General features: G+C 41.8%; 1 protein-coding gene and 2 non-coding genes across 4 annotated transcripts; 2 read left to right on the top strand and 1 right to left on the bottom strand.

Moving 5' to 3' along the window:
• The first annotated feature begins 727 nt into the window (after positions 1-727).
• Positions 728-15679, top strand: eogt (EGF domain-specific O-linked N-acetylglucosamine (GlcNAc) transferase). Of its 2 annotated transcripts, none has more exons than XM_053445594.1 (16): positions 728-809; positions 2579-2831; positions 3554-3654; positions 3908-4016; positions 4219-4313; positions 4409-4513; positions 5786-5892; positions 6292-6395; positions 7386-7478; positions 8653-8724; positions 9396-9482; positions 12643-12711; positions 13066-13127; positions 13267-13386; positions 13838-13940; positions 14253-15679. In XM_053445594.1, the coding sequence occupies exons 2-16, from the start codon at positions 2628-2630 to the stop codon at positions 14397-14399; spliced, it is 1578 nt and encodes a 525-aa protein (XP_053301569.1). In that variant the 5' UTR covers positions 728-809; positions 2579-2627; the 3' UTR covers positions 14400-15679. The 2 variants fall into 2 exon arrangements, with proteins under 2 accessions (XP_053301569.1, XP_053301576.1); XM_053445601.1 differs by lacking the exon at positions 728-809 and adding an exon at positions 872-1012.
• On the bottom strand, positions 4592-4663 carry trnae-cuc (transfer RNA glutamic acid (anticodon CUC)). The gene has a single exon. It is a non-coding gene; the product is annotated as a tRNA-Glu (tRNA).
• trnar-acg (transfer RNA arginine (anticodon ACG)) lies at positions 5190-5262 on the top strand. The gene has a single exon. It is a non-coding gene; the product is annotated as a tRNA-Arg (tRNA).
• Positions 15680-18542: the final 2863 nt, after the last annotated feature.

Genomic DNA, 18542 nt, shown 5'->3' with positions numbered 1-18542 from the left:
AGCAAGGCACCTTACTCCCCCAACATCTGCTCCCCGGGCGCCGTACATGGCTGCTCACTGCTCAGTGTGTCCTGCACCAGATTGGTTAAAAGCAGAGGTTAAATGTCCCTACCTGCATGAGTGTGCCTGTGCATGTCTGTGCATGTGTTTGGGACTAATAAATGCATCTTAATCTTAATGACAACAGAGAAGATACTTGGACATTCCTATGAGTTAAATGGTTCCTCATCTTGATAATTTTAATTTCAGAAAGAAGATCTAAATAAAATGTGGCCGATAGCTATTACGAAAGCAATCAACAGAAGATAAGGTGGGCCATCCCAGTCAAGAAAAGTGGATGGAGGCAGTAGAGGAAATATAATTCTTGGAAAAAACGCGTTAAAACAACACAAACAATACAACAAAGCTGAAATAAAAAAATTGAAACAAAGGCTAAGGAGAAGACTGATGGAGGTATTTGATGAAAACTATATATGAGACATAAACTATACGTCTTATTATTCTAAAATAGTGAGGAACAGGGTGTAACTCACACAGACATTTGATTGATCACATTTGGATCAGATTGATTCAGACGTTGAACTTTTTAATGGTGTGTTTTTACGTTTTCTTAAGGTTTGGGCTGATGATTCAGTGCAGTCTACAGAGAACAGTGTGGTAAACAGCGCCTCCCTGTGGTGGGGTCTGCACACTGCAGGCCGGTGTAAGGTTTCCGGTGTCATGGCGACCACCGGCACCACAGACGCTTCAGTGAGGAGAGGAGCAGCAGCAGGAGGAGGAAGAGGAGGAGGAGGAGGCTGTGTGCTTAGGTAAAACGTCCCTCAGTCACACTGACAGCAAACACTTTTATACTGTCAACATGTTAAAGGTTGTTTCTTGGTCCAGTTATTCTGCTTCACGTCGGTTTTGTGAAGAATTGACGCGACACGTTAGCAAACACACGAGTTTCTCACACGTCAGCAGCGAGTCAAGCGTCTTTTTCTCCCACGTACACCTCTCGAAAGAGAAAATAGTAAGTAATGCGTTATTACTGCCTCATAGAATCAGTATCAACATTAGTTTGTCCACTCACTGGCCGCGTTCAACTTCAACTAACTGGCTTCAAGCTAGCTCAGGACACAGTAGAGGCTAATTAGCTAGCTAAAGTAAAGTATGCTTCTCAAGCGGAGGACGAATACACATGAATAAAAGGTCAGGGGACTCGTTTACTCGGATTTTCTACTGAAGCCCTAAGAGTTTGTGAAGCCCCTCAGCACATCCTCGTGTGGTTGAGCTGTTCCATGAGATATCACCGATGAAGCGACGCAAAGTTTACTGTTACTGAACTCATCAATCCTCCGCCCGTAGACCTCAGCAAGAGTTACAAAAAACTACCCCTATACTACCTTATTAACTTAGAAACCTCAGAGAGAGCCACACGTGAGGGATCTCTGTCCCAGGACGGTCAGAAGTGCTCTATAGATACCACGTGTAACTGAGATACAATAACAACAGTATTCACTACATTGATTAGAAGAAAAAGTGTGTAACATAGTGGAAAGTTTGTCTACGTTTAGAGTATAAAGAACATGTCAATTTCTTATCTGAATTTAACTTTGGTAAAAGTATGTTATTAATGACAGGCTCAGACTTTATCCATTACCTCGTCTCGGCTCCGTCACATGTGAAACGAGTTGGGAGACATTGTTATTTTACACAATGTGGTTACAGCACAAAGGTCACACTATTTATCCATCAGTGATTTTGGAAGTGAACTAGAAGGGAACTAAGTAGAGCGCTACCTCCACCAAGGCCCAGCTGTCCTAAGTCCCCTGAAATTCAATCAAGCTCGACTAAATAACACATGTCAGTGCCCTCCCTACGTTAAATGAACTTTTCTTACTCACCTACTTATATCTTTATATAATATATACTAATTTACATAGTCGTTTTGTTCCCCCCTTCCTGTTCCATGAATCATTTCCTGGGTAAACTGTGAAAATGTGACAAAATCTCAAAATGATAAAGAAAGCGAAAAGAAGTGTCATTGATCTCCCCCTTAATCCAGCATGACACATGTTCTTCCCTAACTCATAACATATCCCTCCTTTAATTAATCTAATCAGTATTTTTTGCGTAATGCTATATGCAAAATAACACACCAACAGGGGTGGAAACAGAACTTCCTTGGTGTAGGGAATAAGGTCACACGTTTGATCCATCTGTGATTTTAGGAGGTAAAAGTATATTTAAATCCATGCTGGGTTCAGAACATAAATGCTTGAGACTTGGGTCCTGAAAATATGAGTGTTGTATAAACACTGGTCTGGAGCTGTAGATGTCACATTAGCACCAGCAAGGAGTTTTCATGCTGCCCCTCCGGTCTCAGTTCTGATTGTTCAGACAACAGTTGTAAAAAAAATGGTCAGCAAGACTTCCTGCAACAGGACCTTTCCTTCTGTGGACCTCAGATCTGCCTGGAGCTACATTTCCACACTTAAGCTTGTACACACACGCTTTGTATACTGTTGTGTTAGGCTCTCTCCCAAGATCACAGAGTGCAAGTCTGAGTCCTTGTTCGCATCTTCTTTTTTCACAGAGGGCTGTGAAGCCAGGCAGCTGTCTCACATGTTTGTGTAATTCCGACTATGCTGCTACTGGTAGCGCTGGGAACAATATTTTTTCAAGCTGTGATCCCCACTGAGGAGGCTGCGGACACCAACCACGAACTCCCAGCACCGCTCCTCAACTACAGCAGGATCTCCTTGCCGCCAGAGCACATACCTTACTTCCTCTACAACAACAAGAGGATCGCCAAGCAATGTCGTCTGGACCCACTCTGCCCTTTTAAAGTAAGCGATGGACTTTGTCAGTGCTTCACTGGTCGTATATTTTATCATTGACAGATTTTTTACAATATGATTACATTTATAACCACATTCACTTGAACTGTATTATGGGATACATTGTTTTGTTGGCTGATTTGTCAGCCGATTTCATTATTTACTCATTTTCAAATGATTTAATTTCTGTATAAGGAGGTGCACATTGCTCTCCTCTAGCGAGCTAGGAGACTCAGAAGATGGTCCCAGCTCTTTGTTTTGTGGTGTCACAGATGCTTCATAGACTGACAGATGTCTGCGCCTCCTCAGATGTTACTCATTTGTTACACGTCAGGATTATTTTTTGTTCCTCTAACTTCTTTAAATAGGTCTTTCCCAGCATTTTGTTCGACCCTAATTGGAGCAGTTTAGTTAACTGTACATTTGCATTTATAGTTGTAGTAGCAAGAGTATTTGGGTGAAACAGGTTTTTTGATGCTTACTAATGTATTAAGGTATTTTACTTTTAACTATGTTACCGCAACATCAGCTTAATTATAGCGTTAAATTGATGAGCAAATCCTTTTTATCTATGTATAGATTGACTTGGTTTTTTATAGTTTTAATGAATTTAAACCCCTCTCTCTCTCTCTCTCTCTCTCTCGCTCATACACACACACACACACACACACACACACACACACACACACACACACACACACACACACGCACACACACACGTGTTACAACAGGATGCACCTCTGGATTTGTCAGCCTGTTGGGGTTATGAGAAGAACTGTGATCCAGGGAAGCGCTTCGGTTATCCAGTCTGTACCAAAGCTGACTCTGGATGGTACTGCTCCTCACATCACTGTCTTCCACACTTCATGTTTTCACTTTGTTCTTCTCATCTGTGTAATGCAACACACTTTAGATAATTTACATCCTACATTCTCATTTTAGTCACCTGTGATGTATCAGATACTCTGTAATCTTAAATATCACAAATAATAGTGCTCTTTTATTCATAGGTAGTGATTTCTCCCACTTGTACTGTGCATCATTGATGATCTGTTGCTGATGTCCGTGCATCTCTGATCTGTTAGGGCTCGTTCACTGGAGGCAGCCAAGGAGCTTTTCTGGAAGCAGGCGGATTTTGGCTACGTCAAAGAACGTCTCTCTGAACTCAAAGGACTCTGCAAGGCCAGCAAGCCGGTTAGTGTGCTCATTTCCTTAGTTCCCACGGGCCTACTGAGTAAACAGGAAGAAATATCAGGTAGAAAGAGACCCAGTATGTAACAGGAGTCCACAGACAATGGGCCTGACTGTCTGTGGGAATGATTCACAAACTGTTCAAAAGATACAGACACCCCTCTCACAATTACTTCCATATTTCTAACCTAATGTTTTTTTCCAGGGTGACTCATCATTAAGATGCAGCAGCCACACTAGATTCTGTAAGGCAACTAACCTTTATCTGGACTTACGGAGTCCACGCAGAAGTCATGAGAGGTCAGTACAACTCAAAGTGACACAAGCTTAAAGAAAGCTTGACATCAATACTGATGAGAGAGAGAGCTTTGGAACTCTTCACGTTTATCCCACAGGTACAAGGAGGACTTCATCCAGATGGGGGAGATTGGTGGCCACTGCAGACTGAACAAGAAAGCACTTGTTGCTGAGGGAGAGCACCAGAGCCCCTTGCAGTCCTGGTGAGAGAATACACTCATACACCCTCAGTGACTGCCTTGGAATGTGTTCATGGGTCATTAAATTGGCAATAAGTCAAGTTCCCTGACCGGGAATCGAACCCGGGCCGCGGCGGTGAGAGCGCCGAATCCTAACCACTAGACTACCAGGGACTTATTCCCTGCGGGTACTCACATTATTTAAATTATCCTCAAATAAACTCATAAAAATACATTACATTACATTACATTTCATTTAGCTGACGCTTTTATCCAAAGCGACTTACAATAAGTGCATCAACCCCAAGGGTACAGACCCAGAACAACAAGAATCAAGAAAGTATGATGACATATGATTTCAGCATCATAGTAGAGGTTCCTTGCTACATTTTTTTTTTACAGAAGTTACACAATTTAGCGGCGTACTGACATGAAAAAACCCAGCTGGAGCAGTGACCTGCCTTTAAAATGTTAGAATAATAAAGTCACCACTGACTTAAAGTAAATATAAATAAAATGCGAGTCATATATATGTAATGCCATTCCAATAATTCTAAGGCAGACACTACTGTAGTCACATTTGTTGCTGTGATCATATATCTCTGAGGGACTAAAACACATGGCCTCTTAATGCAATGGCCCAGAGGAATGGGAACATGCTCAGCCAGGAATTTCGGGGGTTGGGCTCTTAGGGAGTACAGGGCCAGTGGCGCAATGGATAACGCGTCTGACTACGGATCAGAAGATTCCAGGTTCGACTCCTGGCTGGCTCGTTGATCTTTTCCATCTCTGATTTGATACATGATATGTAAAGCATGCTCTACTGGAGTCACAGTCAGCAAATTCCATGCTGTACTGAATGTAAAATGAAATGAATCCACTCCATCCTGCTGATCTTCGGTTCCCCAGGATATAGGCCTGTAGTCTTAATGTATATATATATACAGAGTAAAATATATTCCATATTTTTTTATGTATGATTATTTTATGCCAGATATTCAGAGCAACATTTGATAATGGCTGTGAAAACTAGTTTGGCCTTTTTTGATGCTTTGATTCCACTTGTCTGTGCAAATGCTGAAGTCATCAGTCTGCGTTTCTGTCTGATAGTTTAGTTATTGAACAACCAGAGTTAGACCTTTTCAAATCCCACATAAAGTAGCTTGAGCATGAATCAATTCATAGTAGAAAACAATCGTTTTTGGGGTTGTAATGATTTCTATTTCCACATTGTGCCACCTGTCTGCATTCCCACAGTATTTCCTATGATACTACATTTATTTGCTGTTTCTGTAGGTATGCTGAGCTTCAGACATACACAGAGCTGGACTTTCATCCCATAGAGGATGGACACTGTGAAATCATCATCGAAAAACCTACTGTTTTTATGAAGCTGGATGCTGGTAAATAACACAGATTTACCTGACTCAGTTTAAAGCCCTGCAATCAAAACAAGTAGCTCAAACCTTACCCCAAAACGTACCTGTGCACATTTAACTTGACATTGGATGAAGATTTCAGCAGGTAATAACATGTTACAGCCTAAATATCTCAATATGTAATAGGGTCTTCCCTGACCCATATCTCATCCTTCTACCAAGCTCCAGGGTAATCTCTCCTGTATAGTTTTTGTGAAATGCTAACTTACTAACAAACAAACGCTGATGACAACTCAACCTCCTCTTTTGAGGTAATAATGTAGTGAGAGCTTGACTTAAGTTTATTATTCTTTAAGTCTGTACGCATGACACAGAGTGATGCCAGTTCACTTATTTTCTACTTTCACTGTTTGTGTTCTTCAGGGGTGAACATGTACCACCACTTCTGTGACTTTGTCAACCTCTACATCTCCCAGCACATCAACAACTCCTTCAGCACAGATATCAACATCGTCATGTGGGACACGGTGGGTTGGTATGAGATGTGGTTGTTCAAATTGAGAGGAACATTCCTGCTATTACAGCTCAAAATTACTGCTTTTCATTGAAAACGGACTTTGTTGTTGCATTTTATGTCACTCTTACAGACTGATGCAAAAGAAGACACATTTGAAAGATGCTCATGTCACATCTTTATTTATGTGTGAAAATAAAACACGAGGCAGGATTTTCCATGTGGCCTGCCTCTAGTAATTGGTGATAGTCTCTTCTAGCTACATAAGAAATTAATTCACATTTATAAAATTAAATCCTCCGGCTGGGCTCAGTTTATAGGACATTAAAGTCTGTTCTTGAATCACAACACAAGATTTCAAAATGCTGATGCAAAAAGCGCTTCATTATTTGTGCATGAGGAGTGATGTATTCTAGCTTCCTCTCTCTCTTGTCTGATGTTACTGCTCAGAGTGATATGAAAACACAAGAATCCAAAATGAGCACTGTAACCACGCAAGAAATCCAATCACTAGTCTGGCTGCAGTTTACAATGTCCACAGTTTTTGTCGAACAAGTCAGTGGCATGAGAGCACGATGAAGACATCAAGGGGAACCACCAGTTGAAAAACAGAATGATTAATGGGGCAAGCCTTATCCGGCCCATTGTTCCCCCACCACGCATGGAGGTAGAGAGGAAAAAGGAAAGAGAAAAAAGAAGAGGGAGGGAGGGAAAACTGACAGGGAGAAGGAGAGCAGCGACCTTTCATCACAGACCTTTAATCACACACTACAAACCAAACAGGATCCGACCGTCGGTTTATAGTGCGTTAACAGGTTCTGTTTAAAACTAAAGCCTCAGTAAAGTAAAAGTTTGACAGCAGACAAGTGACTCCAAGCACTGCTCACATCTGTTGAGGATTTTCATTTTATTGCTTTGTTTTTCATTTCAGCTGTGACTTTAATTTAAATGTGACATTAATCAAAAAACTTTTTTTTCTCTTCTTTTTTATGTCTTTCCTCAGAGTTTTTATGGTTATGGAGATTTGTTCAGTGAAACGTGGAAGGCCTTCTCAGACTATGACATCACCCACCTGAAGACCTTTGACTCGAAAAGAGTAGGTAGAACGTGTTGTAGGGGGTTCTTGTAAAGGAGTCATTCTCAAGTATGTGTTTTAATAATCAAAGAGAAACAGGATGTAGAGGATGCACATAGAGAAAAACGTTCACTGTCGCTGGATCACACTTATGGCAATAATCAGAAAAAGGTCCACATATAAAGGCTCATATAATTTTTTATTGAGCAATATTCAACCAGAGATCTTTATTGTCAAATCACTATCATGAATTAGAACAATTAAATATATAGACACAAACACATTCACTTTTCATGTGATTGAGATCTGCATGACTTTACAATCATGTAAGTCAACAACACTGATGTTCCCACATTGATCTGTCTTCTTGACAGATCAATATTTTTCTGTCAAGAAGACAACAGGGAGAGAAAGAGAAAGGAAGTTGCATCAACAGATGCACCTTTTTAATTCATTTTTGGGAGATTCTGTCATTTTATTTTGGTAATCTGTAAAGGTCAAGCTTTTCAAAAGGATATTGTTGATGTATCCTCTTCTGGGAGTTTAATCACTTTCTCAGTGTAATAGGATTTTGTTGAAAACTGTTAAATGCTTCTAGCCACAGGGTTCTCTTGGTTGTGAATGTATCTGCTTCCTCTATGTTTCACTAAATCCTGTGACAGGGTGTAGTTTTTCCTGTGTGAGCCAAGCTACAGGGACTTTTGATAATGACGCGATTCTTTTGGGTGTCACAAGTAATCTTACCATTAGCTTTCCTTTTTTTCACCAGAATGCAGATGACTAAATAAGACACAAAATTAAAATTACGTTGTGCAAACTTGTTGTTACCATCTTGAATTGCTGGTAACAAATATCTAAATAATATCATTCTGGTATTTTAACGCTTCTGATCTGGAGTAGTTGTTTTCGGCGGAGCACTGGGTTTGTTTTTAAACAGGAAAATTAATTTAGATCATAGGAAATATTTTGTTTTCTGTATCCATAAACAGCAACAATGTTCTGGTTGAAATATATACGGCAAACTGCAAAGTTAGCATGTTCAATCACAGCTTGAATAAGAAATTAGCACCAGGCATCGACATATATTCAAAGTCCATCAATATTCTATCATGTGAGTATTACATGATGACATATACGCAAACCAACTGTCCATGCTGAATACTGTCTTCATTCCTTTCTTCACACTTGTCCATAGGTGTGTTTCAAAGAAGCCGTCTTCTCCCTGCTTCCCAGAATGAGATATGGCCTCTTTTACAACACACCTCTTGTAAGTTACCAGTCCACACGTTTATTTGTGCATGTGTCCACTAACAGGACATACATCTGATCGAATTGTACTGTCCTATTCCTTCAGCGTTGCCTTGTTTGTGTCTGCATTTATGTTTTTTTATCTCACATTTGGTGATACATTAATGCACAAACATGCAGTTCAGCTCAAATATTAATGTGATGTATTCAGAAACTCTGCAAGAGCTCATGTCATATAAATGATAATTCCAAGGAGATGACTATAAAGATGATACCACCTAAATATGTGTTTTCCTGTGGTTGCTGCCTTGATGTGTGAAATATTGATAGGTCACACTCAGGCTGAGGCTCTTGATTGCCAATGGTGCACATGTCATGTTTATATTCATGTGCTCAGATTTACAGCTGCAGTGAGAAATTCTCAGACTTGAGTAATGCATGGGCTCATGTGATATTCATTCCAGAGAGATAAGGAAACATGTTTACAATTGTCATATTCCCAGTGTATTATTTTTTTTCAATCAAAGTCCAAGTGTGGTCAGATCATATTTACTTTCAAGTAGATATTGTTACTCTTTTTGAATGACTGCATAACAAAACTATATTTGTAAAACAGTATTTTGAATTGAACGTTGAAATAAATTGCATGTGTGACTGACATGGACCCTTTGTGTTGTGTGCTGATGGCAGATCTCAGACTGTTACAGTGAAGGGATGTTCAGGGCTTTCTCCCAGCACGTCCTCCACCGGCTGAACATCCTGCAAGTCGGGCCAAAGGTAGGAACATCGTCATTTAGGAAACACTAATTAAAGCTAGGGTTGTTACTCCTGCAAAAGGCGAGAAAGAGCAGGCCACACTTCTAACCGATACGTTAAAGGTACGCCTCCAAAACACATGAAGACACACTGCCTGATAACTACTAGAAGCCGACTTTTCCTTGACTCACCCTCTTAGGCCTACTTCTTTCTGGCAACCATCCATACAGTTGATATTAACTCTGAATATCAATATAGTTTAGAATAACCACATAGCTGTAGTACAATACACACATGATCGTAATTAAAGTGCTGCCAAAATAATAATGAACTCCGATGCAGAAATCACGTCTTTTTATTCCTCTATTTGAGGACAGATCTCAGCGTGTGTGTAACCTCTGAACATACTGTACGATCAAAAAAGTGTTCATATTGTTGAGGTAATATGTCCCTGGTGGTCTAGTGGCTAGGATTCGGCGCTCTCACCGCTGCGGCCCCGGTTTCGTTTCCCGGTCAGGGAACATTTATTAGCACTGCTCAAGGAGGCTATATATGTCCCTGTCCACTCTGTTAGTATGGTTTGTTTATTTGTCATCAGGAATATGCAAATACTATAGATTTCCATATAATATTGGTAAAGTTCTTGAAATTGGCCAAGGAACAACTGTTACATTTTGGTACAGACCCTGACAAAAAAGTGGAGCCAGGTATTTCTTTGTCATTTTCACTGACTTCCCCTGGAATAAACCATGGATCTTGATACAAATTAATTAGGCACATTTAAAGGACTGATATCCATGAATGTGTGCAGATTGGTGCAGCTTGATTGAATTTGAAGGCAAGGCCGGGTGGTGATGGTGGTATGTGGTCTCCCATTTTACCTTGTGTTTCAGAATATATACATAAGCGTGCTTATCTTTTTGCAGGATTATTGCTCAATCCTGCTCGGATAAAAAACCCAGCAGATATTTATGATGTCTCATTGCCTTTTTCCAACTAACCAAACTGAGAGTGATAACACAGTGTTGAAACCAGAGTCTGCTTGCACATTTGCGCATTTGGTGTTCTTTTAACACATGTACCAAAATAGCATGAGTGAAAGGAACAACTGGCAGAGTGTTGCCAAAGAAGTCAGTTCTTTGCCTGTTCAAATCACTCAATTAAAAACTTTTCAGCACTTATATATAAACATTAATGTGTTCTGTGTCTCATTAAGTTAAGACATGCTACAAACGATCATCCACAAATGGCTCCGCTGTTGCTGCACTAGTAATATCTTCACCTCTAGTGAATGCACTTGCCTCTGTCCCCAGGGCTTATTACCAGTGAGGGAACAAAATGTTTTATTACTGCATTTGTTCTCTCTCCATGTAGTAGTTTAAACAGCTGCTAATGCAGACAGTGTGTGAATTAGTAGGTTTCGATCATCTCCACAAATCTTTATGTCTTTGTGTCTTGTATTAGAGCCAACATGGTATAAGTTCTCTTCAAAGTTGGAGAGAACTTTCAGAATGCTTTAAGTAGCTGCCCTTCAGTCTTATAGTATAAGGGAAGCCCTGTTCTATATCTTTAACTCTCCAACATTTCTCATGGGACTTTTATGATCCAGCACGTCCTCCACTGGCTAAACATCCTGCAAGACAGACCGAAGTTATCAAGATCATCTTTTAGGAACCACTAATTAAAGGTAGTGTTGTTACTCCTGCAAAAAGTGAGAAAGAGCAGGCTACACTTCTAACTGATAGGTTAAAGGGACGCCTCCAAAAACCATGAACGCACACTGCTTGATAAATACGAGAAGCCAACTTTACCTTGACTCACCCTCTTACTTCTGGCATCATCCATAAAGTTGATATAAATTCAAAATATCAATTTATTTCAGAATAACCACATAGCTGTAGTAAAATATATATGATGGAAGTAAAATTGCTGTCAAAATAATCTTTTGACTCCCTGGTGGTCTAGTGGCTAGGCTTCGGTGTTCTCACCGCCGCGGCCTGGGTTTGATTCCTGGTCAGGGAACATTTATTATCACCATTCAAGGAGGTTATATGTGTCCCTGTCCACCCTGATTTGCATGGTTTGTTTGTTTGTCATTAGAAATATTTTTATAAATCAAAGTCTCAGTACAAAGTATTGCATTTGGGCCAGTATGATATAATTTCACTTCAGAGTTGAAAAGAACTCTAAGAATGTTTATTTTTTACTCTCATATCAGTTTATTTCATCATCTTTAGTAGCCGCTCTTCAGTCTTATGATAGTAAGGGAAGCCCTGTCCTATATCTCTAACTCTCCAACAATCCTCATGGGACTTTTATGATCCCGGGTTTGAAGTACTTGACTGTATCTTTATGACCCGTAAACCCCTGATAACTTCTTCCTTCCTGTGGAGCAACTCATTGGGAATTCATGGCTTTCATTGGAAATATGCTAAGAAGCTTTTCAGCGAGACATGAGGCCGCTGGTGATATCAGAGCAGCTACTGAATGAAAGGTCTCCTCTGCCTTGACCCTCTCCTCAGCTCCCCCTTTCATTCCTAGATTAATTGCACTGCCAGAGACTCAAACCGCTGCCCTCGTCCATTGTGTTCTGTTCATCCTCCTCCTCAGCCCCTCTCCTCCTGTCTCCTCCTCCTCCTCATTTGCTCTGGTCATCCTCAGTACAGCATCTTTTTTAATACCTTCTAAAACGTTTTTGAAACAAAAGAAGATGGATCTGTTCTGAGTACACATACACTCACTGCTTGTAGTGAGGTGCTGTAGTTGAGGGTTGTTTAATGTACAGGTGGTCGCACAGGCTTTATGTTGCTGTAATTGTCATAGATGTCATTCAATTATAGTCATGTTATGATCCATATTAATTGCTCCCATATGCTACAAATGGTGACACCTAAAATATAAAAATGTAAGTACTCTCTCAGAACACAAGATGGCAGTAGTAGAATGCAGAAAAGAAACATCTCTGTACCGCATGTGCATACCAGAAAAGTAAACCTGAGGTTCCACTTTAAAAAAAGACTTTTTAATTTGACTTTGGCTAATTTTTATCTGTTCATCCCTGATGTTTATAGGCATTTGAAGAAGAGGGCTTTAAATGATTCTGAATGAACATCATGTTTTCCCAGCCACTTGTCTTTTCTGTCCTTGGCTGATTGATTATTGGGTGCATCGCCTTTTTCAGGAGGGGCGTGTTCGTGTCACCCTGCTGGCACGCAGCACGGAATACAGAAGGATATTAAACCAAGAGGAGGTGAGTCCAGCCCCACTTTTCCCCCGTTCCTCTCTCTCCCTCTTCCTCTATCTTCCTTGCACTTGTTCTCCCTTCATCCTGTTCCATCACCTGTCCTCCTTTCCCTTTCTCCTGTCTTTCTCTTACCCTCTTTGTGTCTCTTTCTCTTCCTTCACTTTATACAACTCTCCCGTTCCCTCAGCCCGTCCTCTCTAACATTGATTTACTGCCCGCCTCTGTTAAGTGCCTATTTAAAATCGTACTTGCTATAAACAGGATGAGTAAAAAATACTGGCCTGTGATTTATATGGTCACTGCCCATATTTGTTTGCTCTCTCATTGATCAGACAACACGTCCCTCTGTTGTTGTTACAGCTGGTAAATGCCCTCAAGACCGTGCCTTTACTGCAGGTCAATGTGGTGGACTACAAATACAAGTGAGTTATAGAGGGCTACAATAGCTATTCAGTGCTGCTCAGTGCTGTGTAAGAATAAAGAAGGAGTTAAGCTTTATGTAATAGGACACAGTTCACACAACGAAGATGGTCGACGTCCGACTCCCTGTCTGTCTTTCAGGGATGTTCCCTTCCTGGAGCAGCTGAGGATCACCCACAACTCTGACATCTTTATAGGGATGCACGGGGCAGGTCTCACACACCTCCTCTTCCTACCTGACTGGGCTGTCATCTTTGAGCTGTGAGTGACACTTAATGTTTGCCTGTGTGTATGGGTGTGTGAGAGAGAGAGAGAGAGAGAGAGAGAGAGAGAGAGAGAGAGAGAGAGAGAGAGAGAGAGAGAGAGAGAGAGAGAGAGAGAGAGAGAGAGAGAGAGAGAGAGAGAGAGAGAGAGAGAGAGAGAGAGAGAGAGAGAGAGAGAGAGAGAGGGGGGAACAGAGAGCGATGGGTTTGGCACCACCACTTGGTGTATGACTGTGAAATAATGCCTAATTAACCAGGCATTCATCACACCCAGCATACCTAGTGTAGAGCGACTGATTGAAGTATGTGTGTTTGTGTGTGCGAGCGACACAGTGTGAATACAGTGAGAGAGAGAGAGGGAATGAGAGAAAGAGATGGAGCCAGAAAGAGTAAAAGTGAGGCAGACAAAGGAGAGAAAGAGATAAAGTGGTTGCATCTGTCCCTCCCAGATATAATTGTCAGGATGAGAGCTGCTATCGAGATTTGGCTCGGCTGCGCGGCATTCGATACGTGACTTGGCAGAAAATGGACAAAGTGGTCCCACAGGACAAGGTAGGGGAAACTCCCGTACCAGCGTTCAGCTCCTCAGCATGAGCTCTCTCAATTTATCACACCAATCCCTCCCAAACCCACATACACACACACAACCACTTGCACTCCCATTCTCACCTTAAATTATTTGCAGTTATAGACACAGCAGAACAAATGTACAGTCCTAATTTCCCTCTCATGTTGTGTGTGTGTCACCTGAGCGGAAAGCCCACCCACACAACACACACACATTCCTGTTCTGCCTTGTTGTGTTGCTTCCCGATGCTTTTACGTTCATTCACTGTACACTCTCTCCCCTCACCCCTCTCGCAGGGTCACCACCCCACCCTCGGGGACCATCCGAAGTTTACCAACTACTCTTTTGATGTGGGGGAATTCATGCGGCTTGTACTGGAGGAAGCCGATCTCATCAGACAGCATCCCAAATGGCCATGCAGAGCACCGCATGATGAACTCTAGACACACAGAGAGAATACAAACATCTGACTGCTGAAGAACTTCCAACATGATCCGGCTTTTTGTTGTCATCAAAAGACATCGTGACTCTGGCAGTGTCGATTTGGCATTTTTATTTCGAAATGACCTCATTCACCAGTGGTCTGACAGAATGTTTGTCACCTCCTGTCCACTGCTTTGATAAGTATGGATGAGTGAAAGCGGTATGGCCAACAACTCGGGTTTGAACTGAATAGCTGTCATCAGCTCTATTAGTGTCAAATCAGTTAAAGGACGAGGCGTGTGCAGTCGGAGCGTCTGGAGAGCGATAAGATGTGTCCTATGTTTCTTCATTACCTCCACTGCGTCGACTTCATTCCACGCCGACAAAGTTAGCTAATGAGCAGCTGTTGCGGCGTCCTGTCACATGCGACATCTTGTCACATTCGATCAGTGTCACCTTGATGCAAGCCGACTCCGAGTTGTTGACAATCACAGCAGAGCTTCTGAGCACGTCCAGAAGCTCCAATCTAACGTAATATGTCGCGTTCACATGCTGGATTTTTCACACATAGCTTAGCAGCAAACCTTTTTACTTTGCGGTTGTGAAATCATGTTGTGATGTTCACCAAGAACTCACAAAATAAGAGACAGAGGGTAAGTGAGAGACTCCAACTGTTAAGAGGCCTCTTTTGTATCCGTGAAATATCAATATCAGTATTCGTGTTATATGTACATGCAAGTGCAGTAATACTTTCAAACATGTTAATATTAAGTATTGCGAAAGAAACATTAAAGTACTTGCTTTTTAAAATTACCTTTAACTTTTCAGTTCGTTTACATAGTTTTCTTTACATTTGTCACAGTTGTTATTTAAACTCAAGTCCATTTGGATTATTGTTCTGTCGATTGGACAGTTCTATCTATTTTATTGGACGTTTCTCTGCACTTGATCAAATGAAGTACATTGTCAGTGTGGTCAAACGATGAGGGGGCTGCCGCCAGTTGTTATCGCTCCTCGAGCCCTTTGAGTGTTACTGCTTCTACACTTTACAGTATATTAGTCTGGAAGAGAACGAGCACAATTTGCATGCAATCTGCTGCAACGCACAAGAGCATTTGAGAGATCAGAAGATAATTTTCGTGTTTCTTAGCCTCTCCATGAGTTTGATGTTTTATTTATCGATGAAACCAGTTTGAACTGAGTCAGACCTTCTTTGGTCAGGGCTATGCTGGTCTTGTGGATGATTTCATATTCTAAAGCTGTGTAACATTTTGAAATAAATAATTCCAAAAATGCTGAAGCATGTCTCCTGTCTGCTCTGGCCACATGAGGCATTAGAGATTTAATTCATCTTAATATAATCAATCATCTTTTGATGTCTGACCTTGGGGGGGGGGGGGGGGACTGTCTTGCCAGTTCTTGCTGATGCCAGACAGCTCTATGCGGCGGGTTTCATTATTTTAGTAAGTTCAGGTCTAAGGAGGAAAAGAGCTCTTCGCAAAAGGGCACTAGTTCAGTTTTTACTGTCACCATAATAAATCTGGATGGCCTCAAAAACTACCAGTAGCACATTAAAGCCACGCGGGGGCAGTACAACACCACAGATGAGTCCAAATCCTCACCTTGCGCTGGGTGATGGCCCCTGACAGACTTGTTTCAAACAGAGTGGAGAGCGAGAATGTGACCCAGATATCCACTGGGTCACAAGGAGGCGATGTTTGTTAAAGTGTGTTTGCTTTAATATCACAAGTTTGATGTCAGCAGTCGTGCTCCCGGCCGCTCTTTTTGCGGATGTTGTGTCTGAACTTTCTGAGTATTGACAGACACCGGGCCTGTCTGGGATGGACACTATTTATGGCCCTGCTCGGGTTACTGCCAGTGACCTCGTAAAGAAATGAAGAATCTCTATGCAGGGAGGGGATCAAAAGCAGAGGAACCAAGATGTCTGTTCTCATTAACCTTCATGGCAGCTCCAAATCGATGGCCAAGTCCTGTTTCTCAGCGCAAAGCTCGGCTGCTGGATGTCTCTAAAACGGAGCACTAGAGTGGAAGAGAACAGATCAGAAATAAAAAAAAACACGATAACTCAACCAACCTTTCCACGAAAAACATTTCACAAAGTCATAAGTACCCAACTTTCTCCTCTGCTGCGTGTGTGTGGCCTCTGTGCGCTCAGTAACTTGAACCTTATTGCGTCAATGGCCACCAGGGCGCAGTTTGTGCGCTCATGTAGTTAGAGGTGCTGCGGGCACACTTTCTCTCACCCATCATCTACAAACAGGCCCCACATTTACTGCCTTGGGCCACGTTTGGAGTTCTCTGGATATTCACCTCTCAGACTTATTCAATAGCCCCGCCTCGGTGGCCTTATTTCGTCATACCATAAAAGTAATGATGTGTTTTCCTTTAAACATAACTTATCTCTACTGCGCCTTAATACCGGTCTTATGCTCAGGAAGATAATGGTCTTGAGACGCGTGAGGACAGATCTGTAATCCCACAGGAGATCTTAAAACCCCCTCATCTCTGATACATGACACTCCAAGATGCCTTCTGCCTATATGCTCTTACCTTGCCCTCAGTGCTGTTATATATTCGGACGATTGTGCGATCTAACATATCACTTCTGCTTACAAATGGGAAACAGATACAGAGGCCTACTGTGAAACATGGTCAGAAAACGGATGGCTCTGTAACAACAATGGGAAGTATAGGGAGTTAAATCAAATTGAACACCGTTCAACCTCACACTTTTCAGTCCAGCGGAGTGTTAAAGAAACATGTTGTGGTTTCCTCTGATACTGTCTGACCGATGTGAGGAAGGATTGATGAGATAAGTGCTGTACGGCGCTTTTGAATCCATTAGCTGCCTCACTTTTAAGTTAAAAGGCCTCTGGTTGCCATTGTGACACACAGGTTCAACCACTTGACAGTGCAGACAGGATCTATTATGTTTTATCAACTTTTCCGCCTCAATTCCACTTCACACAGTCAAACCACTTTCGTCTATTCTGTCTGAAAACTGGATTAACTGCTTGACAGCAAAGTAAACGCAGAGAAAAGCCCATGCAGTGACAGGACAGCCCGGAGCTGTCCGTGGTGCTGAATTTATATGCAGCGAGGTTGGCCCTGTCCGCGGTGCTGAAAGCAGGGGTTTTATTGTATTTTAACTTCAATTTAATGTTTTCATCTGACTCCTGCAACTTACAGGGCTTCACTCCTGGCAAACCTGCATCAGCGTCTAATCTGCTCTCAGTTCCAAGCCAGACAGATCGATTTGTAACAGATTCAAGCCTTAGATGAATCGGCTGAAAATAAAATAACAACACTTTTCTCACTCTATGCACAGGGAGCAGAAGTGGCCAGAGGAGGTGGGGGACAGTGGATGCTTGGGATTGCTCTGTGTTTTTTGGCCATCTCATTTGGTGCATGGCTCTTTTATTTCTAGTTTTCTATCTGTACACCACTCCCAATGACACCTGGCCCGCCGTATATGGCACCAGCAGTGCTGCACGGCAAACATCTGAACGTATCGGATACCTCTCACCTTGGGTCGTTAGCAGACATCGACCTCCTCTAAGCCTTAACGACTGCAAATACAGCGCAAAGCAATCAATCGCCATCAACGCACTGGTGTATAGTGAAGGGATGGAATAATTGATAGGCTGTCTCCTTGTGCGTAATGGAGAGGCGACGATGATTAAATTCTGTTTAACATGTCGTTGAGTGGGGGGATGTGGGAGGGGGGAGGGGGTGGTGTAATTTGGCCACACGTGTTAGTCAAGAACCATGACGGTAAGTTGCACAATGGCAGTGAAGTAGGGAAAACCCAAGCTGACTTATATCATATTTGCGCAACTTCTATATCAGTTGTAAAAAACCCAGTAAAACGTTCAAGCGTGTACACCCTGAATTTTCCATTCGTATTTTCTTGATCACATTCTTGTTACAAAATATAATTATTTTGTCCCTTAGTGATGTGTTGTTCATTTTTGATTTGTTGTTCTTGTCACCTTTTAGGAAAGCTAATTGAACCAACGCCTAAAAAGTAGATGAGTAATAGTAAAAATTCAAATAAAATGACAACCTTGCCCCTCGTACCCTCCATCCCAACAACCCAGGCTACTTGTAAACTACATGACATCAGCGAGGAAAGGGGGAGT

The sequence above is a fragment of the Pleuronectes platessa genome, chromosome 2, assembly GCF_947347685.1.
Source record: "Pleuronectes platessa chromosome 2, fPlePla1.1, whole genome shotgun sequence".
Lineage (NCBI taxonomy): Eukaryota > Metazoa > Chordata > Actinopteri > Pleuronectiformes > Pleuronectidae > Pleuronectes > Pleuronectes platessa.
Note: the sequence above shows the minus strand (reverse complement) of the source record. Positions and strands in the feature narration are given on the sequence as shown.

What these genes read in the sequence shown, in the direction of transcription:
- eogt (XM_053445594.1), top strand. Translation starts at nt 2,628, where the DNA reads ATGCTGCTACTGGTAGCGCTGGGAACAATATTTTTTCAAGCTGTGATC. An exon ending in CAGAGCCCCTTGCAGTCCTG is followed by an intron (nt 4,514 to 5,785) that starts GTGAGAGAATAC and finishes CTGTTTCTGTAG; the next exon opens with GTATGCTGAGCTTCAGACAT. An exon ending in TGGGCTGTCATCTTTGAGCT is followed by an intron (nt 13,387 to 13,837) that starts GTGAGTGACACT and finishes TGTCCCTCCCAG; the next exon opens with ATATAATTGTCAGGATGAGA.